This window comes from Solanum dulcamara, chromosome 6 (assembly GCF_947179165.1).
Source record: "Solanum dulcamara chromosome 6, daSolDulc1.2, whole genome shotgun sequence".
Classification (NCBI taxonomy): Eukaryota; Viridiplantae; Streptophyta; class Magnoliopsida; order Solanales; family Solanaceae; genus Solanum; species Solanum dulcamara.
The window spans coordinates 6,326,777-6,353,637 of record NC_077242.1 but is presented as its reverse complement, the minus strand read 5'-3'; the positions used below and the strand labels follow the sequence as shown (position 1 = coordinate 6,353,637).

The 26,861-nt window shown below is 35.2% G+C and overlaps 2 protein-coding genes across 4 annotated transcripts; one reads left to right on the top strand and one right to left on the bottom strand.

The window, feature by feature from the left end:
- Window positions 1-2,216: 2,216 nt before the first annotated feature.
- Window positions 2,217-9,680, top strand: LOC129891528 (putative E3 ubiquitin-protein ligase RING1a). Of its 2 annotated transcripts, XM_055966914.1 has the most exons (11): window positions 2,217-2,697; window positions 2,820-2,859; window positions 4,805-4,841; window positions 4,925-4,997; window positions 6,702-6,783; window positions 6,886-7,006; window positions 7,182-7,223; window positions 7,948-8,475; window positions 8,632-8,739; window positions 9,109-9,330; window positions 9,433-9,680. In XM_055966914.1, exons 1-11 carry the CDS (start codon window positions 2,442-2,444, stop codon window positions 9,466-9,468), a joined length of 1,545 nt encoding a protein of 514 aa, XP_055822889.1. In that variant the 5' UTR covers window positions 2,217-2,441; the 3' UTR covers window positions 9,469-9,680. The 2 variants fall into 2 exon arrangements, with proteins under 2 accessions (XP_055822889.1, XP_055822890.1); XM_055966915.1 differs by lacking the exon at window positions 4,925-4,997 and having other exon boundaries at window positions 2,218-2,697; window positions 4,805-4,863.
- Window positions 9,681-10,293: 613 nt separating this feature from the next.
- On the bottom strand, window positions 10,294-15,125 carry LOC129893327 (protein TPX2). 2 transcript variants are annotated; one of them, XM_055968833.1, is made up of 20 exons: window positions 14,655-15,125; window positions 14,085-14,175; window positions 13,852-13,993; window positions 13,737-13,767; window positions 13,341-13,512; window positions 13,129-13,225; window positions 12,951-13,052; window positions 12,756-12,869; window positions 12,508-12,663; window positions 12,346-12,408; window positions 12,168-12,266; window positions 11,937-12,092; window positions 11,724-11,855; window positions 11,558-11,638; window positions 11,350-11,469; window positions 11,096-11,262; window positions 10,891-10,999; window positions 10,756-10,815; window positions 10,565-10,659; window positions 10,294-10,469 (listed from the first exon to the last, which is right to left on the bottom strand). In XM_055968833.1, the coding sequence occupies exons 1-20, from the start codon at window positions 14,809-14,811 to the stop codon at window positions 10,349-10,351; spliced, it is 2,265 nt and encodes a 754-aa protein (XP_055824808.1). In that variant the 5' UTR covers window positions 14,812-15,125; the 3' UTR covers window positions 10,294-10,348. The 2 variants fall into 2 exon arrangements, with proteins under 2 accessions (XP_055824808.1, XP_055824809.1); XM_055968834.1 differs by having other exon boundaries at window positions 12,189-12,266; window positions 14,655-15,124.
- Window positions 15,126-26,861: the final 11,736 nt, after the last annotated feature.

The following is a 26,861-nucleotide window of genomic DNA, read 5'->3' as shown; positions in this document are numbered from 1 at the left end:
TTCCACACATTTATGAGAAAGGTGTAATTTATATGCATATTGACACCAAATTCTAATTAAGTAGTCAATATACCTATCATTAAAAGATATTAAAAATAATAACATCTTCACGTATGAATACAATTACTCTAAACAATGATGTTTTCAAATCGATTAAAAAAAAAGAACAGTATAAGAGAGCGTTTCAAGAGTTAAATGCCATCTCTCCTATGAGGTTAGTAACAAATTGACATGCTTTGGATGAAGTAACAAAAATGTGTTTTGATGTCATGAAGTAAGGGAAAAAAAATACTACAAGGAAACCAATTATTAAAACAAAAAATGACACTAGAATTGTTTTCAAAGTGCTTGAAATTGCATATGATTTGATATTTATAAGCAACAGAAAAATATTTACAAAATATTAATCACCACACCTTTTAAAAAATAAATGCATCCCTTAATATGGATGATACCTTTTATCAATATTTTTTTAGAATTTTATTAAATTATTATTACTATTAATATAAGAATATATTATTAAAAGGGTATTTTAAGAATTTAACTTTTGGTTTAATGCTTCTCAATTTTAATATAATAAAGGTTTCTTTTTAAAAATACAAATTATGAATTTAATGACAAATTCAAAATCCATCAACTTTAAATTCTGAATATGTCTTGATATGCTTCTCATTTCAAAGGAAAAAAAGAGTTGAATAAAAAGAATAGTCAATCAACTCACCTTGAACTGAGGACAAATAAACTAATTTTACTATCAAAATTGACTAATTTAAACAGGAATAATATTACTGATGCATGCAATTAATGGATGATCATCAAAAGCTTAGTTCAAAAATTTCCAAGTACATAATATTTTGTGTATATGATCATGGACTTCAATTTTAAAGTAATTCTCCTAGGCTCTAGCTATAAGCTTGCCCACAAGATGAAATTATTTTGATTTCATGATATTTATTTATTTTATTTTATAAAATGAAATTGTATGATGTGGAATTCAAGATTTTAAACACCCCTCAAATTTCAATACACATGTTTTTATGTGTCAATTATCAAAAGTGTAAAAAATAGCGAATGCGTTTATTCATATTCTAGATTCGTTCTATTCATTTATAAGAAAAACATGATTTTATATACATGTTTGACACCAAATTCTAATTAGCAAATACATTTATCATTGAAAGATATAAAAAATAACTATATTTTTTCATATGAATAAGTATACTTTAAACAATGCCGTTTTCAAGTTGATAAAAAATAAAAAAAGAGAATGCCTCGAGTAAATTCCATCTCATATATTTGAAAAATGTTCGAATTACTTACGACATTGTTCAAAAGACTAAAAACAATTCTTAGAAAAAAGTAAAATTTCAATATCTATACTTAGGACAGAATTATTATACCAAATATGAGTTCGGGTGGACTTAAACACTATATTTATATTAAAAATTCCATAATGCATAAATATTCAATCATGATCTCAATAACTAACACAAATTATACCCGTAAGCTTTAAAATGTGACTTCAATATGGCTACTCAACAACAACAATTTATAATTTAACAAGTAGGGTGTGAAAATGATAGAATACATACAAACCTTATTCGAAATTATTGTCAAAAGTCAAAAATGTGAAAATAATGAATGCCCTATTCCTTTTTTCAAATTCATTCAATCCATTTATGAGAAAGGTATAATTTATCTATTGACGCCAAATTCAAATTAATTGATAAATATATACATTATTAAAGATATTAAAAACAATAACATCTTCTCGTGTGAATATAAATATTCAAAACGACGATGTTTTCGAATTGATAAAAAAGAACAAAAAAGGAGAGCGTTTCGAGAGTTAAATGCTCGTTATACGTTGTACCACTGTTTAACGCACACAGAATATATTCTCTTTTTGAAAAATATTAGAATTAGTTCCGTCATTGTTCAAAAGACAAAAAAGCCCTTGGTAGAAAAAAATTTCTCTTACCATAGATTTCGAGCATTTACACACTGAAGCGAAAATTATATATATGAATTTCGATGAATCCAATAAAAGTTTGCATAAACCGTATATATATAAAACTAACATATTCTATATTAATGCTGCTGTGACCCTTGCATAGCAAAAGGAAAAAAAATAATGAGAAAAGGAAGAAGTGTTACAAAATTGTAAGAATTGTGTATTTATTATATAAAGGCAGCTGAATAATATTTCTCATCTTATTAAGTCCACTTCTCTTGTCTGCTCTTTCTCTCCTCTTCTTCACTGAATCCCCTTTCTCTTTCTCTCTCTCTATTTTGGTACAAAGTGAACCAAAAAAAGCTTAGGCTTTCATCAAATTTACAACTCTCTCTCTGCTTTTTTCTTCTCCAAATTCCAAACAACAAATAAAGACAACACATTCTGAAAAAGCTTTACCTTTTTCTGTAGCGGTGACCAAGGAAAAATGCCAGCCCAGAAACGATTTTTATCGAATTATCAAGATGATGACAACAACGATGATGACGATGAGAACTCGTCGGAGCAGCAGCAGCAGCAGCAGCAGCAGCACCGTCGCCGGAAACAATCCCGGAGAGCTATGGAAGAGCAACAGCAAGAAGTTGAGGAAGAGGAAGGGGAAGAAGAAGAAGATGAGCAAGGCCAAACCCAGGATGATGAAGATGGTGATGATCGAGAGGGGAAAAATCAATCTTCTGATGATGGTTACGTATACCCAAATTCCAAATCTCTGTTATATGAATGAATGTGTGTTTGTTCTATAATCGTGCATTGAATTTTTCGTGTTTTTTGATGTTTAATGATTTGATTGGTTTGATTATTCCAGATTCTGAAGGAAGTGGCACTGACCCAGAAGCCTTTGATGAGTAATTTATCGTTTTTTTTTTCATCTGCATGTTTAATTTCGTGTTTTTTTACTGCTAGGTTTGCTACTTTTCGATCGTTTTCTCTACTGAGTTGAGTTCAGATGGCGTGTTTTTGCTATTTGGGTCGACCCAAATAGTTCTTCTTTTGAGTAACGGCAGATTGATTGATGCAGAATTTCTACTTTTAAACTTTGTTTGAGACTTTGGAGTTTGGCCAAGTTTCTGATGCACTCATGTTGCTTGATTTAATGCGCAAGTGATCATTTCTGCATGCGGTCGTTAGTTTTAATATCTGGACTTCTTGGAGGACTTTTTTCTATAAGTAGATTGATTGTGAATTTGGAAATGCTTTTGGGGTGTTGCTGTTGAGTTATAAAGAATCAATTTTTATTAACTTACGTTTTACCCTTTTTTGATATGCATTGCATTGCATGATGCTCTAAATTCACATTTACTTGTATACTCAATTTATATATCTGGAACTCGCCCAAAGAGTGAGGTCGGGCGGTGGTGTAAACCAGAAATTTTCTTAACCAAACTTCTTTCAAATATAAAGACTACCTTAAAGATTATAAGGAAGTAAGTACTATTTTTAAGGTTAGTCTCAATTTGCCAGGTCGGTGTAGTTGTTATCCTATTATATCTCTGGATCTGGCCATGCAGGAAAAAATTTTTTGCCCTTACATGCAGGGAATATATTTCCTTACTGTAACACTTGTTAGTATGAATTACATAATGCTTAATAATGTAGTTGTTCATGAAATATATGGTCAGGTTTGTGCAATCATGATGTCAACATGACCAACTAAGTTGTATGTAGTATACGTGTAAGATATCTTATTGAAAAGTATATATGTCTTGTTGTGACAGGAATTAACTATCTTGACATGCTTGATAACTGCAATTGGACTTCACAGAAGTTACTTTTGCAGTGAAAGTTACTTGTTCAAGATACCTTGGATTTTCACAATGAAATAACTTGTTGACTTTTGCCATATTTACTTGGTAATGAAAAACCGGTTATGCTAGATAATTACTACTATAAAGTATAAGGTGGCACACTATTTTCTTGTTAACATTTCCTCTGAGTGTTTCCATTTGGACCATGGTTAGCAGCATCACCTTTTTGGCCCTCGACACTAGAAGATTCCTTTAAGCAGTTTCTGTTGCAAGGAATAAAAGAAGTAGCTTTTGGCAATTTTTAGCTCAAAGGAACCTTTTCTACAGTTATTAAGAAGTGTACTTAAAGAATTTCCAACTTTCTTGGTTTGTTGTCTTTGAGGTGTGGGAGACTATTGGATTTCATCATTCCTTTTGTCTTCCTCTCAACTGAGGTCTCATTTATTGGTCATGCATTTTCTTTCAACTTGAATCACCTTTATAAAAAATTCTTCCGAGTCTCTTGCTATAGTAATATTCAGGATCAGTAGTTTAGCTGGTTGTGAAATTGATAATGGGCGGATAAGGATTTTGTCTGGCCCTGGGTTCTCCTGGTGGAAACTCCATTTTCTCTATGCTTGTCAATCATCAGATTAAACAGTATACATCTGAAAGGGAAAAGGAAAAGCTTCTACAGAGTCTGTGATTACTCAAAATCCAAGATGGGCCCATAACAGATACAAATTGTGCAGGCTTTACTTTTCACCAATATAAAGTCATTACTTAACATGCAGGGAATACTTTTGCCATACTGTAAGACTCGTGAGAATGAATTATATATTGCTCAATTAGGTTGTCATCTTGCATGCTGAACTGAAAGTTAAACTGTACAAATTCCCAGAAGTTATTCTCCAGAATTTAGAACGTTTTGATCTTACTGATTATCATGAGATTCTAGACAATATATTTGTTATATCATCTTCTCGGTATAATTATCTGCATGATGCATCATCTCCATTGTTCTGGTATTTGACGTGGTTCTGTAACTTTCTTTGCCTACCTGCAGGTTGATCGCTGTGTCACGATCTGAGCTTCGCACCAATGTACAATGTCCTATATGCTTAGGTATTCTTTATTCTTTTATTTTATTATATTTGAATATTTACAGCTTCGAGTGTTTTGCTAGGATTTCAATGAGAGAAGTTTTCTCGCACAATTATTTCAAGCTCGTAAAGATCTAGAATGTCCTATATGTCTAGGTATATTTGCTTTCACATCATTCTATATTGTTTAATGTCCTCTATTTTGTTATTCAATCCAAAATTGTTGTGATATTTGTGGATTTTACCATTTAACTTCGCACTTTACGCATAAGTTTGTTTTTCAAGAGTTTTCTCTTCAAAACATCCCCTTTATTTTTATTCGTCGGCTCTCTTGCGGGAGGACTTTAGCAGATGATTCTGGATTATGGAAAAAAACTGATATTTTCCTGAAGTTAAAAAGTTGAAGAGACATATCACTTGTAGTTTCCATATCTAGTGCAAACTTTTTCTTTGAAACTCTGCTGCCACCATGACAAGCCTTTGATAGCTCGTCTATATCATATCATATCAAATTCTTTTTCACTTGTTATTGTTCAAGTGTAGGCATATTGGTTTTTGTTAAAATTGTGTACTGGAACCACTTGGATTATGTAATCAATCGTGTATGGGTGAACTTTCGGCAAACCAATTATACTGTTGTATAGCCATTCAAATCATTTTCTTACAAGCAAACAGTAACTCGTGACTGGACTTCATGCTTTAAAATTAGTACCTCTGCTTTCTATTCTGGATTGAAGTCCTATTAGATAAGGAGAAGAACCTCAATGGAAATCTGAAAAGAAAACAGAGCTGCAATCAAAGCACCAAGGAATTCTACTTGGGCTCTAAGTGCTAATCTTGAAGCCACATAAAGCTGCACATGCAGGACGTGAACCACCTCAGTTCTAAATCAGAGGGATAAACTCCTAAGTATATTTTTTTGTACATGCTATATGAAGTTGAATACTACTTGACTATTCAGCAAGTTCACGTGAGAAATCTCATTTTCTATGTCTTCCTGCTAGAGCATCATATGAACTTTTCTTATCAGCAGTATCTTCAAAAGTAACTTTTTTCTTCTCTTCAAACAGCAAGTTATAGTGTTTCATGATTTCTGCTAAAGAATGGGATGGCAAAACTACCAAATACCTTAATAGAAAAAGGAAAAACACCAAACACAGGCTTCAATTGGTTTTCTTTTGTTTCGTCAGTATTTGCTGGTGACCCTTTGGACTTGCTTGACTTCACTAACAACTAAAATGACCATAATCTTCTCTATAACCAAGTTGAATACCTGGTCTTACCTTTTCCTATGCACCATGAGGAGCCAATTGTATTTGGTTTCAGTTCTTGCTTAGTCTCTATAGTTCTCTACATCAATCAATCACAGCTGCACCAAAGTTTGTTTTTGGGGGGAGAATGGTACCAAGTATAACATGAAAACCGGAACAAAGATTTTGCTGAAAACCAAATGTACAGAAACAAGCAAAATTTTTATCCTTATTCTTCTTACAAGGATTCTATGACATCTATCAGTGTATCCACATCTTTAACCAGTTCTTTACACCAAAAATGAAATAAATATAAACAGTACATCTTGATGTTCTGCACATTACTAGACATATCTTCAAAACACCTTGCATTTCTTTCCTTCCAAATGATCCCACCACATGCAAGCTGGGATAACTTGCCCCTTTTTCTCCTGCCTGTCAGAACCCCCTGTGTTGTTCCATCAGGTGCCTTTCATGATTGAGAATAAATCTCAGCTGCACTGAAGTTCCACTGCTTAATACTAGATTTGATAACTAATTTGGTATGTTTTGGTTGAAGATCGAGTCCAACAGTTTTTTTAACCATGGGGTGTCTGCACTGCATGCACAGGTATTATCAAGAGAACTCGGGTTGTGATGGGATGCCAACACCGTTTTTGCAGGGAATGCATAGATAAATCAATGAGACTTGGGTATGTAATGCATTAAATCAGTCTTGTGATTTAACTAGTCCTTAGAACTCAAGAATTACCTGAAGACCACTATGGATTTTGCTTGTAATTGCCCTTTTACAGGAATAATGAATGTCCTGCTTGTCGCATACATTGTGCTAGTCGACGATCATTGAGAGATGATCCTGGATTTGATACCTTAATTGAGGCAATATATCCAGATGTTGAGAAGTACGAACAAGAGGTATTTCCTTAATTTTAATATTGTGCAGCATAATGAATCCCCTTCCCTCAAATGAAAAAAGAAGGGCCGCTAAGGGGGAAAAAAAGAAGTACAAAACCACTAGAGGCATGTTTCCTTTCCTCTCCCCTTTTGATGAAACTTGTCTCCTGCGAATTTGTCAAATATCTTGTTTCAGGAACTTGTCTTTCTTGAAGAGGAACGGGCACTCAATGAGCAGGTCAGTTAAAGAAGCACCTGAAATCCTCATTCTTGAAAGGACATGTGTGCATTTGTTTGCATGTCTGTACTTCTTGTTTGTGTGCATCCTTTTTTGCGTACAGCGAGCATATATATCTCAAGGTTGTTACTGGAAGAGAACAGAGGTATAGAGGTGTTCTATTAGTCATTTCAGTTCCATGCATGTTGAAGATAGATGTTATGAATTAATAGATCTTAATTCTGTTGATGATCTTTCCTTTGCAATGTAATATATTCTGTTTTCTCCCCCTTATCACTAAAGATCTAAATGATATCATTCTATAAAAGAACTCTTATTTTGAAACTAAGATGCTTACTGTGGTCAAAGCACATTGTGCGTTCGCAGAAATTGAAGATCTCAATGTGTCGGTCTAAGCTTGCTGGTGACCGACTCCAAGTGCTATACTAACACATGTTAAAGCAACTTTAAAAAGGCTATGTTTTCCTTGTATTTAGAGAATCTGAAAATGAAATGGAAGCTTTTCTTACCATTGTTTGTGAAACACGTGTTTTCAGGTGTTATAATATGCCTATCCAATAGTCCAATTAACTTTTATGCTTTACCCAGTAGAATATAACTATGCAAATAAACTGTTTATTAAGATGGACGTAGATATTATTTTTTTCTTTCTGATTGACACTTCTGTATATATTGGGGGCGAGACACAGACCTGTGCCTTATGCTTTTTTGTTTCGTTGGACAGATTCAAGCATCCATTGCCAAAATATCTCAACGCCAATCTGAAGCATTAATTAAGAGGCGCAAAGGTGGTAAAGACATAGCTTCTCCCTCCACACAAAGAACACCTCGCAACTATCATGCTTATTCAAGAAGAAAAAGAAACAGTCAGGGCACAGAACCTGAGCGATCTGATCCAAATGAGAGTGAAAATGACGATCATGATGAGATCAAAGATTCACCCCTTAAGGATGAGCGTGGAACACAAACCAAGTTCAGAAAACACAGGAGGCGCAAAGTAGCTCCGACCACCCAGACTTCTCCTTCTACTGCGAGTCCAGATGGTGGACACATTGAAACTGCAGTACAACTACCCAGAGTCACCCTAAGTAATTCTCCTGGACCTGCACTGAAGCCTGAAACACTTACTTGGGGAAGAGGCGGTGTTCGAAGCCACGGTCGACATGGCAGTGGTGGTAGCAGAAATGCTCGTAATACTCGACTATCCAAGTTAGTTGATTATCTTGACAGTGCGCGAGCAAATGATGATGAGGTAATATATTCTCTAAACATGCTTATTCATCTTATTCAGGAAAGATATTTTTTTTAGCTTATTCATAACATCTCGAAATGAGATGTCTCGCAATTCATGCGCTGTCTGGTTCTTTCAATGGTCATTTGTCTGTACTTCACTCTTCTTATTTTGCAGTTAAATATCCATCTTGAGATAATTCCATTAGACAAACAAGCGACACCAAGTCTGAAAAAGCCCCATATCTGCTGCACGCCAAGCACATCAGTTGGACAACTCTGTGAAGTAAGAGTTCCTTTTTGTCATACATTAAGAGCAAAAAAGTAATATTTTCCACTATTCTTGTCAAAAAATAGATATGAAACATAGTCATATGGAGGCGTTAGTGACCTAATTAGCAGAAGTGATTAGAAGCTGTCTGCTGCTGCAAAACAAATTTCGAACTTTCTGGTGCTGCACAATCTTATCGCTGATTACATGGATATGCATTTCTCTTTCAAATTTGGTGCCTCAATAATGATGATACGTGTTTGTTTTTCTATGGTTATGCTTCTAACTATCGTCAATTAGAAATTGCTTCCATAAAATCTGCTGGCTGTTCATTTTTCCATTTTGCCTCAATTTACAATTTTTGTAATGATATTTTGAGTGCAGCTTGTTGCTCAGGAGACAAAATCACAAGCCAACGATGTTGAATTACTGGCGGTAAAAATCAACAGTGCTGTTGGCAACTCCACTATTAACCATTCAATCTTGATGGATGCATCAAATATGCTACCTGGAGCTGTCAATGGTTCCAATGTTACTCTGGAATGCTTACAAAGGCAAGATACTGTGGGAGGAATCAGTTCCCGTTGCACTTTAAACAAGAATTTGGTGAGTTGGAGCTACAAATAAGTAATCAAGTCCAATTGGATTAATGTTTGTTGTTGTTTCTGTTAGTGTCCAACCTGAACAATCTTTTCTATGTTCTTTCAGGTCCTTGTGTACGTGCAAAAGAATTCGGGGGTATGATGAATGATCATTCAACTGATATGGCAGCTTTGTAGAAGATGAGTGCAGGGGAGAAAGAGGACAGGGGAGCATATGGTGTTCCAACATTTAGGAACTTTTTTTAGTTTTCCCTGAATTGATATATAGTCTGCTAGTTTTTTTCAGATCTGGCCTGTGATCTTTCTTTCTATAATGAATTTATCTTATTTCTTGTTTCCTTTTACAAGCCAAAACATTCTCCTTAAGAGTCACAGAAACTTAAAATGTTTTTGCTTTTTCCAATTGTTCCTTTTTTTTTCTCCAAGGTTTACAACCCTCCTTCCCTCTGGCGGACCTAGGGGTATGTGACTCAATTTGATATATAAGGGGCGTATCCGTAAATCCGCTCATATTACATGAGTATTTAGTGTAATTAACCTTTATTTTTAATATGAACATTGCTACTGAAATGGTGTGCTCAGTCAATATATTTGTATAGGTTAAATACTGGGTGGTTGAGCACCCATTAATCCCCCCTTAACGTCGGTCCACCATTGCTTTCCCCTCTTGCCCTATTTTCTATTGCTATACACCAAACAAAAAGAAGTAAGTGCACATTGCCATTGTTTTATCATTCCTCCGTCTAGTGTCTCAATTTAAGTGTCTTGTAGTTAGACTGGGCATAGAGTTTAAGACAAAAAATCTCTTTTGAAACTTATCGTTGGAATTGAAAAAGTGACTCTTTTTGGGTCAGGGAGTAATTTTTTAATATATTAATAAATATACTTGATGAATTCTGTGTACAAAGTGCACATTCTTACAGATATTTTTTCCATGTATACAAAAAAGTGCACATTTCCATGAGTTCAAGGATTCTTGAACATTCCTCCCAGAATTTTGGACCAATTAAAGGTTCGTGTCTTCACCTCATCTGGGAGGCAGCACTAGAAACTGCAGCATAGGGGCACACCATTTTCCTCCTTTCTTGCCTTTTAAGAACTAGCAGCTTGGGGGATTTTGGTTTCGTCACTTGTTTGGAAGACCTGTGGAGTTGTAGTGTGTATGAAAAAAAGGTTCAGTAGTTGTTCCAATGTGTAAAAGAAGAAAACAATTACTTAGTAGCATGAGTTTTACATACTTTTGTGGCAGGAAAGGATGATCAAATTTAGGCACAGGTCTTGCATGAGGCACCAAAGTTCTTCTTAGTTGTTTCAAGGCCATCTCTTCCTCCATCTAACCATCACAATCCATCCACACATTAAGAATTAATTAGTCTAATCACATAATTAGCATTGCTCGAAATAACACCACAGTTTATAATATGCATACCATTCTTGCAGCTTCTGCCTCCTCCCTGTATCTTTGATACATCATTTCTTTCTCCTTAATCTGCACAACAGCTCATAATATGAGTGGCTATAATAGGTTTAGCTCTCAGAGGCACGCGAATGACAAAAAAATTACCTTCTTATCAAACTCAGCTCTATCTGGTGCACGGTGATCTACGTGTAGATTAAATTCCTGAACTTGAGTGAGGGGCTTACGTACTTTCTCAGGAACTGGAATTGGATCCCTACACATTTAAGGGTGGGAAAAGCATTGTTATCTTTCAGATTCACTAGAATCGAAAAGATAGTTCATAAAATAGTCATTCTTTGAGGGGTCTTACTCGATCAAGACTGGTTGCGCCTTAAAAGTCCTCATCATTGCTTCTTCCTTCCCCAATCTTCGCCGTTCTTCCAAATCCCTCTGCATCTCTCTTTCATGCCTGACCAGACTCTCCAGTTGGAAAGGTTCTGGTTTTGTACAATGCTTTGGTTCTGGTTTTGGTGGAATCTGGCATTGAAAACATAAGAAATGAGTTCACATGAAAAGGGGTATGTACTGCAAAACAGATATTACAATAATTGGTGTGTTACATACCACAGGGTAATCAGTTGTGTAAGGATATGGAGTTGCTTTAGGAACTCTTGACCTCTCTTCTTCAATCTGTTTCTGTAGAAGTTCAGTGAACAGTTTCCTCTCTTTTTCTGCTCCTCTTTCCTGGATTGAAGAAAAAACTAAGCCATGAGGAGCTACATTATTTCAATAAGAAGGGACAAAAACAGGAACACACAGAAAATATACACACCTCTGTGTGGAGATGAAAAGGATTTGGTCTGGTGTTTCTCGGTATAGTCTTTTCGTTTCTAGGCTCGGAATACAGAGAAAGCTGAAAATTGGGGAAAGTACAGTGAGGAACATGTTAAAGTAAAAGGTGCTAAGGTAGTAGAAGGAGGATGATATTCTGATGGAACCTTATCAAAGAGATCAGTAACATTAGCAGGAGGTGGAATCCTTTCATCTGTGGCAAAATGAAATTCTTCAGGCACCGTCACCTGCTTATTTGTGTTGCAGAACATTGCCAGGTCTCCTTTACTTTCAAAGATCTACAATTCCAAAAAGTCAGCAACACAAAACCAATTTTGATAATTGATTGACAGTATAGAAGGTGTTGGGGATTGTGTTACCTTCTTATTGAAAGGCCTAGCCTTGAACTTCGGAATTTTCCCAAGTTCTTCCTTTTCAAGTTCTTCAGAGCTTTTGATCTGTGGAGGCCGTGCTCTAAGTGACGTTTGCAGAACAGGTGATTTAGGAGCTGTAAGATGTGGCTTCCATTGATGACTCTGTGGTGAGAAAGTTTAAATTAGTCAGCATGAAAGCGAGCTAATAGTTTTTTTATTCCAAGTATTTACACGAACCATCACTTTGTAGTTAGTAACCTGAGTAGATTTCATGGATAAGACTGAAGATGTTTCCACATTCTGATTCGCCCTGGCCATCGTCTCTAAATGAAATTCCTGCAGAAGTGTATCAGATCTCAGTTGCATTTTCTTGAATTACTCTTAGCTCTTCATAATCCAGGTAACCAAACCATACCTTAAATTCTGGAAGTTGTGGTGTACTTTTAGGTAATGTTGGTAGATTTGGAGCTTCCAAAATCTGTTCCCAAATGTACAAAAGAAAAAAGTACGATAAGATCAGTAGAATACATTCAAAATCAGAAGGTAAAGGAGGCAAAACTATCTATAAAATGTGTACCTTTTTGTTCAGTGTGCGAGCCTTAAACTTTGGAATTTTAGCCATCATTTCCTCCTCAAGCGCAGCTGAACTCTTCACTGTACTTGGACGGACGCGTTGTGCAGTCTCAAATTCAGGTTCTTTAGGCGCAGTTAATGTTAGTTTATTAGGCTTCCTCTGCATCAATCATCCTTAGTGATGAATATAACATTTTAAAAGATATTTAAAGGTTCTGAAAAATTGAACTAGTGAATGGTTTCAGTTATTACATGCGAAGTGGAACTGCTCATGCAAGACAGAGACATCTCCCTTGTACTACATTGGAACTTCTTCATCATTTCTGCTGTTGAAATAAATTGTGGTACTGGTTCTCGGACGTACATCTTAATCATTATAAACTCCAAGTTAGAGTCTGAGTATTCAAATAACATGCAAGATAAAGGAAGATGTAGTCAATGTAAAACCTTTCTGTCCTCTTTACGAGTTTTGGCAACCGAAGAGAAGGTTGAACCATTGGCTCCAGGTTTTGTTTTGTGCGGCAAATTTTGGGGTTTAACATCCAGAATCTAGCAATTCGAGAGCCCGGTGAGGTCAGATAAAACAACTTGGAATATTCTGCATTTTCCAGAGAATATAAACTACCTGCTTGGCTTTTCCGGTTTCTAATTTTTGTCTCTTTATAGCTTGGTTTTCTTGACCAAAATTGGGCGTTCCAACAGCACTTCTCATGATTGCTTGCCTGTGCAAGTAAATGAAGTTCATCGACCAAAATAACTTAAAGGAGAGAACAAGAAGGCGAAAGAACAACAAGAGAATGAATTGAAGTGCCAAGAAGCTACACAGCAGCACATTACTTTCTCACGCTGGCAGGATTAAAGCTCTTTACAGGCAATGTTTTTGACTTCAATGCAGAAGGATTTCTAAGCATGCTTGAAATTTTCTTTGCTGTTTTCTGATGGTTGGAATCAGTCTTCCTAGGGTCTATCTTCTTAGACATTGTTAGTAGTGGTCTTGGGGTGCAAATTTCTGTACAAGAAGGTAACTGTGATCAGATGCCTTAGCAGTTGAAATTGTCCGCAATAATGGGCAACACACTAAAACAAACAACAACAGAATACCCAGTGTGTAGTGGGGTCTGGGGCCTTACCCCTACCTCTAGTGGGAGATAGGGAGGTGTTGTTTCCAAAAGACCCTCAGGTCGGGCAAAACACTAAAGCAACAAATCAAAATGACAAGCTCTGGTAACTAACCTTGACTAGTTGGCTGTTTCTCAACAGATTCCTGTAAAAATTTAACAAGTACAATGAGATACAAAGATCAAAATAGGAAATGGTGTTTCAGTTACCACATGATAAGCGGAAGTACCAGATTGGGAAGACTGCCATTAAGTTCTACTCCGATAGTATCATTTGGTGTCACCTCTTCCTTAACCTCAGAAGACAAAACCTTAGCTGCAGGTTTGTTGTTCTCATCTGGTGTCACCTCTTCCTTAACCTCACCTGCAGGCCTGTTTCAGTGCATTGAAAAGAGTAAGAACATGATAGTTAAATGGCATTGTATCATCTGAATCTTGACATTTTATTTTGCACTATAAAGACCTTGTATTACTCTGCAACTTCTCGCCTTCAGTAAAATCACATGGAATCTCAACTTGTACTGATCTATTGGTCTTGATTCTCGGTATACAAGCTGCAAAATCCAACAACAATACAACCAAACATCAACTTTTCATTTCAAATTTGTATTCTATAACAAAAATAGCAATCACCAGCATCTACAAAGGCCACCACACAATTGGAGTGGATCCATTACCAATCTAAAATCGACCTTGAAATAATCCTTAATCCTTAAACCCCTAATTTTTCACAGTAAATCTCACTTGTGTTCTCCACCGGGGATGTATTAGGTCTGTATTTATCAGATAATTTCGGGATTAAAGCCTAATTGATTGATGAATTGTAATTACGAGCATAAGCTACCTGCTCTTTAATTAAATTTTATATTCACCGATAAAACTAGTACATATCTCAAAACTTCAAGTGTCTGTCTATCCACTGAAGTGATATACGGTATGAAATGGAAGTTGTGAAAACAATATTATTACAAGTTGGAGAATCGAACCCTGGAACAATTAACAGAAAGAGTCAAAAAAGAAAAAAAACGCGTACGAGAAGGGGCATAGCTACTAGTAATTTCAAACCAAAGCTCTGCCTTGCGCAAATCATCCTCTGTTTCTCCATTAATGAAATCATAGACTCGCGGTGCTGAAAACTCGTAAATTTGATCAATTACGAATAAATTCGGATCGTCTTTACCGTCCGCCATTTCTTCTCTGCGTCTGTTTATGAATGAAAAAGAAGAAAAAAAATGCTGTGATAGTTTTTGCTGGGAGCGGGAGAGGTATAAAAAAAGGGTCGAATTTTCCTTTGAAATAATATGATCTTTGTTGACCGTTGCCACTCTATAACGGCTATATAAGCATTATTATTGATCAAATCCATGGAGAAAAACGCTGTCGTTTTGGGCCAACAGATGCTAAACCTTTTATTCTTTTTCCTTTTACAGATGCTAACCAAAATTAAATGGAAATCATGATCAGTCAATCTCTATAACCACGTTTCACTATTCAAGTTTTCTTTAAAAATAATTTCAATGTTCTATTGTATTATATGGTCTGTACAGCTATATTTTGTTATAGCAATAAATAAATATATTCGAACAAATGACGTTGTTATAAATATTTTAAGGAATTTTCTAGAAGATCTTGTCAGTTAAATCATTCTTTCATGGTTGTTGGAATTCTTTTAACTAGTTTCCATAGTTATGACTTATGATCATTTAATTGAAATTTACATGTAAATAATCTTAATTTGTATTTGACTTATTAAATCTCTAGCTATTATGATTTGGTATAAATTTAATCTAAAAGAAAAAAGGATAATTCTATTGAATTGAATCTAATGAAAAGCAAGTTGGTTGGACGAAATCTGAGTGATGAAATCCCATTATTCACCATGGATGAACAATGAAGTCTTTCAATTTTAATATTTTAGTGGATCAGACATATGAGTTAAAAGGATTTAATGGGTAAGTATTAAAGTGGACAAAAAAGATTTGTTTGTCGTTAGGAGTCCCACGTCTTGTTCGTTTTGATCAATCCAGAAATTCATTGTCCCTTTAATTTCTCTCTTTTAAGAATTTACTTTCTTTTCTTTTTGTTGATAATGTTATTCTATTTAAGTTTATTGAGAATAATATTTTTCCTCATATAAGCCTAAGAAGAAAAAAGCTATCAATTTGCCATGATAGTGGAAATAATCTGCTGAAAATAATATCTAATATGGATTATCATTTTAATTATAACTTTTAATGCTACATTTATCAAATATTTCGACTAATACAACATTAGACCTCGTAGAACAGCTCCTCTTTCTCAAATACAAGTTCTTACTAAAGCCTGCAAGCACAAAATTAAAAAGAAATAAAAGGAATAAATGTTAGTCAATAAGTATATATATTAAAGAACTCACCCACAAAATAAAATAAAATAAAAAATGGACAAAAGAAATAAAGAGAGAGTTGGTAAAAATACTTAGAGCAATCCATGCGTTCAGAGATTGGGAAGCTAAGATGAACATCACATAATACGTAAAGTTGTTCGATTCGATCCTGGAGATAAGGAGGATGATCGTGACTATTGCTGAAGTCTACAATGCATGAACAATACCTACGAACCCCATCATCCTCGCATTTTACGTTGTCATTCAATATGATTAAGTTGTTACAACACGTACGGGTTGGATGTGAGGTCATCCCAGCTACAAATTTTTCACAAGACTCAAAACGAGCATTCACTTTTTTACAAATTGGATCTTTGCATGCATTGCATGGACTTATTAGAACTACCAACACAATTAGTGCAACAAAAACTAGTAGATATTTGGTTGTCATTTTTCTGCTAATTAATTGGATTAGTAAAGTCATTAGCAGAGTTAATTTTATATATTTTGTATATATATATAGGAGCTAGATTGTACAGTAATTAATTAGATTTAGATGTCCGTGAATTGTGATCATTCAATTTGGATGAGATTATCATAATTGATGCGTGACGTTTAATAATTCAGTATAACTAGACTGATTTGCCCTTCCTAACATAATCTTTCATATCATATCAAAAGAGAGCAAAATGTTAGGAAGGATAAATCAGTCAAGGTATGATTTTTTCTATTAATAAAAGATATATATAAATAATTTTTACTTCTACAATATAAGGGATCGAAAGTAAATGTAATATCAGAAACCACAAAAAAGATCAATGTAATAATGTAAAAACTAAAAAGAGATCTATGAAACTCACCATTTCTCAAAGTAAAAGAGAAAAAGGAGAAATGCGCCTCATAATTACTACTAAAAACTGGGTCAAAATTGATGGACAAGTTCATTTTTTAAAGGGAAATCGACGCCAAATGGACATGGTCGGTTTTTCAAAAATGTAGCTACTTGGAAATGAACCAATCAAGTATTTTCCATGACTTTGGACAATTCTACTACTTGACAACACATGCTTTTTGATGAAATATTTTTATCGTTTTTATTTATATTCTTCAACTGCAATTTTGAACTTCAAAAACCTACCCTATTCATCTATTTTTGTAAAAATAAATAATAATAAACCAAGGTACTGCATCGATTTTCTTTAAAAAATTATAGCATTTGCGTGAAAAATCGACGAACGTCCATCGATTTTTTTATTTATTTATATTTATTTTTATTTTTAAAAAACCAACGGACATCCGTCGATCCCTGTCCGGTTTTTCCATTATTTTTGGTAGTGACACTCTTTGTGATTTATGATTCTGCTGGATGTATGTATCTCATCCAAATTGAATGATCACAACTGCAAATCACAATTCACGGACATCTAATTAATAAATAAATAAAATCCTATATAAAATTAATAAAAACTCTGCTAATTAATTACTTACTACTACCAATAAAAAAAATGACAACAAAAAGTTTACTAAAAGTTTTTGTTGCACTAATTGTTGTTCTAAGTCCATGCAATGCATTCAGAGTCCATAAAAAAGATCCAATTTGTGAAAATGTGAATGCTTGTTTTGCATCTTGTGAAGATTTTGTAGATGGAATTACTGGCTATGCAACCCGGGAATGTTGTAGCAACTTAATGATATTGAATAGCAACGTAAAATACAAAGATGATGGGGTTCGTAGGTATTGCTCATGCATCGTAGACTTCAGCAATAGTCACTATCATCCTCCTTATCTTCAGTCTCAGATCGAACAACTTTATATAATATGCAATATTCATCTTAGCTTCCCCATCTCTGAGCGCATGGATTGCTCTAAGCTGTTCCCTGGGGTCTAATTAATGCAATATTTTTATTTTCATCTTTTCCTGTACTTTGAATTGGAAGAATAATGATGTGTTATATTATGTAGTATTACAAACTCTATGTTATATTAACAAGGTTAAGTTGAAGTTTATATATGTAGTTGTGTTTCAATAATTTAGACATTCGTGAATATTGGATTATTGTTTCCAAGCATGCTTTGTACACACGTATATAGAGTTTGACTTGTTGGATAATCAACCATCCTTATGTGAACAGATCCAACCTGATTAGAATGAAAAGAAAATAAATGAAAGAGATAACACGTTTTTATTTTTGTATTAAACGCATGACGAAACTAGGAGTATTAATCTACTCATTTTATATTAATTCAATTTTGATACGTTCAAATTTAAATCAATTCGTCTAAATTCTTCTTGAATCTATACTCAAGTCAAAACCATTCCTATTTTACTAAGCCTGAAAAGAATACTAAATGAAGCAACAACTGATACCGTAGAAATGCAACCATTAAGTAGTTATTAAATTATGCCATTGTAGATTTTTTTTTATATTTGCAAAAAATATTAAATTTCCGAGTTTCTTTCTAGACAGATACGAGAGCTAAAAATATTATTAGAAGCTATTACTAAAGCATTTGGTCTCTAATATTAGACCTAAAATATTAAATTTTGAACCATAAATCAGTCTCTTTAAAATCGAATTTTCTCTTAAATAAATTTTTTCTTATGACTATAGGAGGGTACTGAAGGAGAACTTGTGAACAACAAAAAAACACGAGGTTTCTACTTGAATATTCCTAACGCTCTGAATCAAAAAAAAATTGAGAATACTTTTTTCCAACGCCGGTAAATGAGAACTTATCAATTTTTTCAACTTCTTCACTGGTGTTTGTTACCAGCCAGTCAAATTTGTTTTTATCAATTTCGTCTTTCTATTTTCCTAACACAAGTTATTTAAGCAATAGAAATCAATTTAGTCACGCATTTAACTATAATAATCTCATCTAAATTAAATTATCACAACTGTCAACTGCAAATTAATTCACAATTCAGGTACATCTAATTAATGAATTGAATAATCTCCTATACAAAATCTATAAAAACTCTGCCAGTTGTTTACTAATCCAATTAATTAGCACAAAAATGACAACCAAAAATCTATTACTAGTTTTTGTTGCACTTGTGATGGTGATTTTTGCTATAAGTCCATGCAATGCATTCAAAGTCCTTAAAGAAGATGAAATTTGTGAAAATGTGAATGCTTGCTTTGAATATTGTGAAAAAATTGTAGATGGAATTAATGGATTTCCAACTCCTGAGTGTTGTGACAACTTAATGATATTGAATAGCAATGTAAAATACAAGGACGATTGGGTTCGTAGATATTGTTCATGCATCGAAGATTTCTACACTGATCACTATCATCGTCTTTATCTTCAATCCCTGATCGAACAACTTAATATATTTTGTCGTATTCATCTTAGATATCCCATCTCTGAACGCATGGATTGCCCTAAGTACTTTCACTTACTCTCTTTTAATTTTTCTCTTCCTTAATTCATCTTTTATTTGTTTTATTTCATTTTTCTTGAGGTTGAGTGAGTTCTTTTAGCAGTAAGTAATGATTATGTTTTTTGCTTCCCTCAAAATTTTGTGCTTGCAGACTTTAGTAAAAGACCTGTGTTTGAGGAAGAAGGCTATATTATATCGTCCATCTAACCGATTAAATTAAAAAATAACTGATGAATATATATATACTTCATGGTATAATTAGTGTAATACTCATATATTTGTGCCGAGTTCCCAAAATTATATTCTGTGAATAAAATTGAATCCGCAGTTATAGACTGAATAGACATTTATTTGTGTCATATATTTTGGTCACTTCGATCGTTTTAATTAATTTCACTCTTACCATGGTTCATTATTTAAGATAATTGTAAATTCTATAAGGATTATTTGACGTATAAACTCAAAAGGTATTATTGGTAACAAATATGTAGCTAAGACTTCATTTCTTTGCACTTATAATGTGTTTAATCAAGCTTTTAAAAAGTCAAATATATTTTTTTTGAGAAAAAAATATTTATTTTTAAAAAATAGATTTGAGAATAAAAAATGCTTCTGAGTAAGTGCTACAATTTTATGCTTCTTCCAAAAAGTAGAAGCAGAAAGTGAACTAATTCAAGATAATGAAAGTCAATAAAAGTTGCTGCAAAAGAGAGTCAAGAATGGCTGCCAATCTGCTGCAAAAGGGAGTCAAGAATGGCTGCCAATCTGCAATGAAAAATGTATACACGTTTTCAGCAATTAAGTCTTCAAAGGCTGCTGGCTTCTTTGACAAACGCGTAGAAAATTAACGCGTAAATTTTCTACGCGTTTTCATCCTCCTATAAATAGAGGGATTCCTGCCCTCATTTAAATCATCCCAGAAAGAGAGAGTAAAAATACAAAGAGAGTTTTACACCAAGATAAATATTGTAGTCTTGAGTGTCCTCTTTAGTAGTTGTTCCTTTTATAAGAGAGAAGTGTTAATTGTTGTTTTCTCCTTGTATTTAAGAGCTGTGTACTCCATATTTTATAGTGAGATCCTTCTACCCCGTGGTTTTTCCCTTCTATCATTTAGAGGGGTTTCCACGTAAAATTCTCGTGTCCAATTTATATTCATTATTTTTATCATATCAAACTATAGTTGTGGTGCTTCCTCCCCCCAACAGTGGTATCAGAGCTCTCGGTTATTCTGTCTATTTTATGCGAAGGTACTATCTGTGAATAGTAACTTTTAGTGAATAGTAAAATTCGGTGAATAGTAAATTCTGTGACGGTACAGTTTGTCACGATTGTTCGCAAAAATATTCAGAAACGATCTAGAAGGGTGTGAAGCAAATAACAATGTCGAGTACAACAAAGTTTGACGTTGAAAAGTTCAATGGGACTAATTTCTCATTGTGGAAAATGAAAATAAAAGCGATATTGAGAAAAGACAATTGCTTAGCTGCAATTGAAGGCAGGCCCACAGACTTTGTTGATGACAGCAAGTGGAACGACATAGACAGCAACGCAGTTGCTGATCTACACTTGGCACTGGCTGTTCAAGTGTTGTCTAGTGTAGCGGAAAAGCGGACGGCGAAGGAAATATGGGATACTCTTACGGGGTTGTATGAGGCCAAGTCTTTGCATAATAAAATCTTCTTAAAAAGAAGATTGTATACTCTTCGAATGGCAGAGTCCATGTTACAACCCATATTTTTGTACATTTGGACATTTGGAATAATTGTAACAAGTGAAGGATAATGATACGTTTTGGTCTTGTTTGATACATAAGTTGGTTATGGAATTTTGGAGATGGAAATATTGAAAAAAAAAGAATAAGGAAAATATATATATATATATATATATATATATATATATATATATAAGTTGGAAGTTCACAAAATGTAGTTTATGAAAACATATGGGCCAAGGGATTGGGCTTTGAAAGAAATCAAAATAATAAGAGAGGCCCAACACAAGAAAAGGGCCCAAGTCTTGGAACTTAGCCCATTAATTAAGTGGCTTATATATATATATATGTTGATGACTTTTAAGTCATATTTATCCATTAAGTTTTCTTTATCAACAAGAGGATTCAAGAGAGTTCTAGAGAGAAAGGAAGAGAAGAAACTTGAAGCTAGAGAAAGAATAGGTTCGGCCAAGGAAAAAAAAAGGTAAGTCTCCGATTTTGCTTCGTGAATTAATTATCTAGGGTGTACCAAGGTGTTATGAAGGTATTGGTAATGAAATTTTATGGTTTGGAGCAGCCCAAAACGTCACCGAATAGCCCCAGAGTTTTAGCCGCGCTAGGAGAGCTTCCGAGGCAAGTTTTGGAGAGTTTCGGTAAAGGTAAGGTCTCTCCTTTAAAATTGGAGTTGATGATGTTGTTATGAGGTGTATTACGTGTCCTAAATATGGCTGGAAGCAGAGAAAATGTATAAGGGGGCATGATGCTGGAAACTACTAAATTAAAGTCGTAGTAGCTAAATCGAAGTCGCGTAGTGTATGGTCGTTGAGGCGCTGCGGGTGCAGCTGGTTGGATTGTATGTTGCAGGGCTTTAAAGTATTTTAAAAAGGGTTTGGTTGCTGCTGGTTGCAGCCACACGACCCCCCGTTTGGTATGGTTAAAGATTTTACGAAATAAAGATTAAAAACTCTATTTTGGTATCGTAGTTTTATGCTAGTTGTTTGGAGCTTGTGTTGTGTAAAGTTGAGGTGATTTGATTGTATATATACTGTTGGTTGTTGTTGTTGATATGATTGTTGAAATGGTGGCCGAGTTGAGATCTCGGGGATGGTGTATTTATAGGGGAGATGCTGCCAAAATTTCGGCAGATTAGAAGTTAATTTGTTTGAAGGATTAAGACGAGTATATGGTGATGAATCTAATGACTATGTCAACTCTCTTGAATGTAGACTAACAAGTTGGAAGAATAAGAAAAGCTAGTAAAGCGCGGTACAGGTATGTAAAGCTAATCGTTCCTTCTTTTGGCATGTCTTTGGTATAAGTATGTAAGGCTTACCCTTTTCTTTCAAGGCATGATTCCGATGTTATGGTTTGATAAGTGCTTCCATATATTCTTTGTTTTCAAAAGCTAGGTGTCAATGGTCCCAAGGAAATGACTACTTTTTCCTATAACCCGTTAATGTTTTCCAAAATGTCTATAGTTTCCCAAAACAAAGGTTTACAATATTACAAGCTTTTATGGCAATGACGATGGATATGTTTTACAACGACATTGATGATGTCGAGGATGAGAATATGTCTATGATGGCTAAGATAAGAACGGCTTCATGTATGTAATGTTTACTCTTCTTTCTCTTGACATGTTTTGACATAAGTATATAGAGCTACTCTTTCTTTTGGGCATGGTTTTTATGAAATAAGTAAATGACATTTTATACAATTTCAAGGAAGTCTTATTCGTAGAGCCACTAGGATGGACAATTTTCTTGAGTTTCCAAAAGATATTTTTCTCGTGCTTAAATACGCGTATATGATTTCAAAAGTTTTATTTTGATATAATCCATGGAAATTTTCGAAAGGTACTTGACATGACTCTTATCTTGTTTTGTTAATCATAGCTCATTCCGGTTATTCTATGAGTCTTGAAAATTAGTCCTATGTGCATATGTATACGATTTGGCGTCTTATGAGATTGTGACCTTATTCTACGTTCTCTTAATATTGTCTTTCGTTGATAGTCTCATCCTATAATAATTGTTCCTTCAAGGTGAGACAAAGCGACCGTGATTAACTCATAATATAATCGGAGGTTACTGACCTTTCGTCACTCCGATAAATACACAACTTTCGTTGAGCTCTCCTGCATGCTGTCTATATGTATATGTATATGTATATAGGGGATATGGGGAGGTGTATATGTGGCGCTATAGACGCAATTCCACCTGATCAGTTGGAGTAATTTTCATCCTGGACGCGGGATGCCCGGACGCGGGACATATGTGGGCACGCCGACGTTGTTCGGTGATATGACTTCTATTTTCTATGAATATGAACAAGAAATGTTTTTTTTTATGATAAGACAAGCATGCATGGCATCCGGCCTAAAAGGGCACTCATATGTACAGGTTACTCTCTTATCTCACTATATGTCTATGATTCTACGATATGGTTGTTCATACCTTATGTTCTTTATTATGCTGATTTTCATGCCTTACATACTCAGTACATTACTCGTACTGACCCCTTTTCTTTGGGGGCTGCGTTTCGTGCCACACAGGTACACCCAAACAAGTAGAAGCTACTATAGAAGATGTTCCAGCGGGGCTGGCTACTCCACTTGTTCCTAGAGTGCTGCCGAGTCAGAGTATACGCGCTATGATGTTTCATTCGAAGTTAGAGACTTTGCAGACAGAGTCGTGGGTATAGAGTGTCAGGTTTGTAAGCAGCGTCACCAACCGATATGTTATTATGTAGTATGTCATGAGTTTATGAGATGATGGATTTTGGATAGCAAGATTCGGAAAGCGTAGCTATGTTTTTCATTTCTTTTTGATGCAAAATTCTAAAGGGATTGGGAATGTAATATGAGTTAGCGGGTTCGCTCGGCTCCGAGCACGGGGTCGGGTGCCCATCACACCCTGTTGATATTGGGGTGTGACAGTCCATGTCAGTTACTGAACATATCAATACTTTGAATACTCTGTTTTCGCAACTTACAACAATGGGTTGCAAAATAGAGTAGACTGAACGTGCGGAGCTTCTACTTCAAAGTCTGCCTGACTCGTATGATCAACTCATCATCAACCTGATGAACAATACAGACAGTCTAGTTTTTGATGAAATTGCAGCTGCTGTCTTGGAAAAAGAAAATCGGCGCAAAAATAAGGAAGACAGACAAGCAAGTTCGCAACAAGCTGAAGCTTTGATGATGGTGAGAGGAAGACCAACGGAACGTGGCCCCAGTGGGAGTCACAATCATGGCAGATCTCAATCAAGAAGTAAGAAGAATATCAAGTGCTACAACTGTGGCAAGAAAGGGCACTTCAAGAAAGATTGTCGGTTCAAGAAGAAGAGTGAACACCCTGAGCCATCAAATGCTCAAGGGAATGTTGCATGTACCTCAAATGATGGCGATATTTTATGCAGTGAGGCAATATCAAATAATGAAGGCAGAAAACGTTTTGCTGATATCTGGATCATGGACACAGGAGCAACATGGCACATGACTTCCAGGAGAGAATGGTTCCATCAATATAATCCTATCTCAGGAGGATCTGTGTTAATGGGAAACGATCATGCTTTGGATGTTATTGGTATTGGGTCCATCAAAATAAAAATGTATGATGGCACGGTTCGCACCATCCAGGAGGTACGACATGTAAAAGACTTGAAGAAGAATCTATTGTCTTTAGGACAACTAGATGATAATGGATGTTCGTATAAGACTCATGGTGGAGTCATGAGAATATCCAAAGGAGCGCTTGTAGTGATGAAAGCAGAAAAACTTGCTGCAAATCTATATGTGCTTAAAGGTGAAACACACCAAGAAGGAGAAGCATCAACCGCGTCAGCAAGTTCATTTGAAGAATCAACGATGATGTGGCATCGTAAACTTGGCCATATGTCGGAACGAGGTTTGAAGATTCTTGCTGAGCAAAAACTTCTTCCAGGGCTCAAAAAGGTTTCACTACCCTTTTGTGAGCATTGTGTTACCAGTAAGCAAAATAGACTGAAGTTTAGCAGTTTCTCTGCTAAAAGCAAAGAAATACTAGATCTGGTTCACTCTGATGTCTGGTAAGCACCGGTGGAGTCTCTAGGAGGAGCGAAATATTTCGTGTCATTTATCGACAATTACTCCAAGAGAAGTTGGGTGTATCCAATCAAGAGGAAGGCAGATATTTTTTCAGTTTTCAAAGAATTCAAAGCGCGGGTGGAACTTGAATCTGAGAAAAAGATCAAGTGTTTGAGGACAGATAATGGAGGAGAATACACTGGTGATAAATTTAATAACTTCTGTAAACAAGAAGGTATTAAACGGCAGTTCACGGTGGCATATACTCCACAACAAAATAGAGTAGCAGAGCGGATGAACAGAACCTTGTTGGAACGGACAAGAGCTATGTTGGCAACTGCAGGGTTGGAAAAACCATTCTGGGCAAAAGCAGTCAAAACCGCCTGTTATGTGATCAATCGGTCACCATCAACCGCAATTGATCTGAAAACGCCAATGGAGATGTGGACAGGAAAACCAGCTGATTATTCTCGCTTACATATATTCGGAAGTCCTGCTTATGTTATGTACAACACCCAAGAAAAATCGAAGTTGGATCCAAAATCCAGGGAATGCATTTTCTTAGGGTATGCTGATGGAGTCAAGGGGTATCGCTTGTGGGATCCCACAGCCCGCAGGGTGGTAATCAGCAGGGATGTTGTATTTGTTGAAAACAAGATACAAGCAAAAGAAGGTAACACTTCAAAAGAAAAATCAGAGACTACTACAGTTAAAGTTGAAGAAATAGAAGAAGTTCCAGTTTCTTCTGAAGCAGCACCAGAGCACGAAGAACAAGAGCAAGCTGAGATCGAAACTCCAGAAGTTCGACGGTCAACTAGGGAGAGAAGAGAACCAGCTTGGCACTCAGATTATTCTATGGAGAGTAATATTGCATACTGTCTATTAACAGAAGATGGAGAGCCTTCAACCTTTCAAGAAGCTATAAAAGGCCAAGAATCATCTCTGTGGGTGGCAGCAATGCAAGAAGAAATTGAAGCTCTTCATAAAAATAAAACATGAGATCTTGTTCAATTACCACAAGAAAGGAAGGCCATTGGAAATAAATGGGTCTATAAGATCAAACGCAATGGTAATGATCAAGTAGAGAGGTATCGTGCAAGATTGGTGGTGAAAAGATTCGCTCAGAAAGAAGGTATAGACTTCAATGAGATATTTTCTCCGGTGGTTCGACTCACAACAATTCGAGTGGTCCTGGCGATGTGTGCTACATTTGACTTGTACTTGGAGCAGTTAGATGTCAAAACTGCATTTCTTCATGGAGAGCTTGAAGAAGAAATTTATATGCTTCAACCAGAAGGTTTTAAAGAACAGGAAAAAGAGAACTTGGTTTGCAGGTTGAACAAATCTCTATATGGTCTCAAACAGGCGCCGAGATGTTGGTATAAGAGATTTGATTCCTTCATTATAAGCCTTGGATACAACAGACATAGTTCAGATCCTTGTGTTTATTACAAGAGATTTGTTGATGAAGATTTTGTTATTTTGCTGTTGTATGTTGACGACATGTTGGTAGCAGGCCCCAACAAAGATCGTCTCACAAATTTAAAGGCACAGTTGGCTAGAGAGTTTGAAATGAAGGACTTGGGACCAGCAAACAAGATTCTAGGGATGCAAATTCACCGAGACAGAAATAATAGGAAGATTTGGGTTTCTCAAAAGAACTACTTGAAGAAAATTTTGAGACGTTTCAAGATGCAAGACTGTAA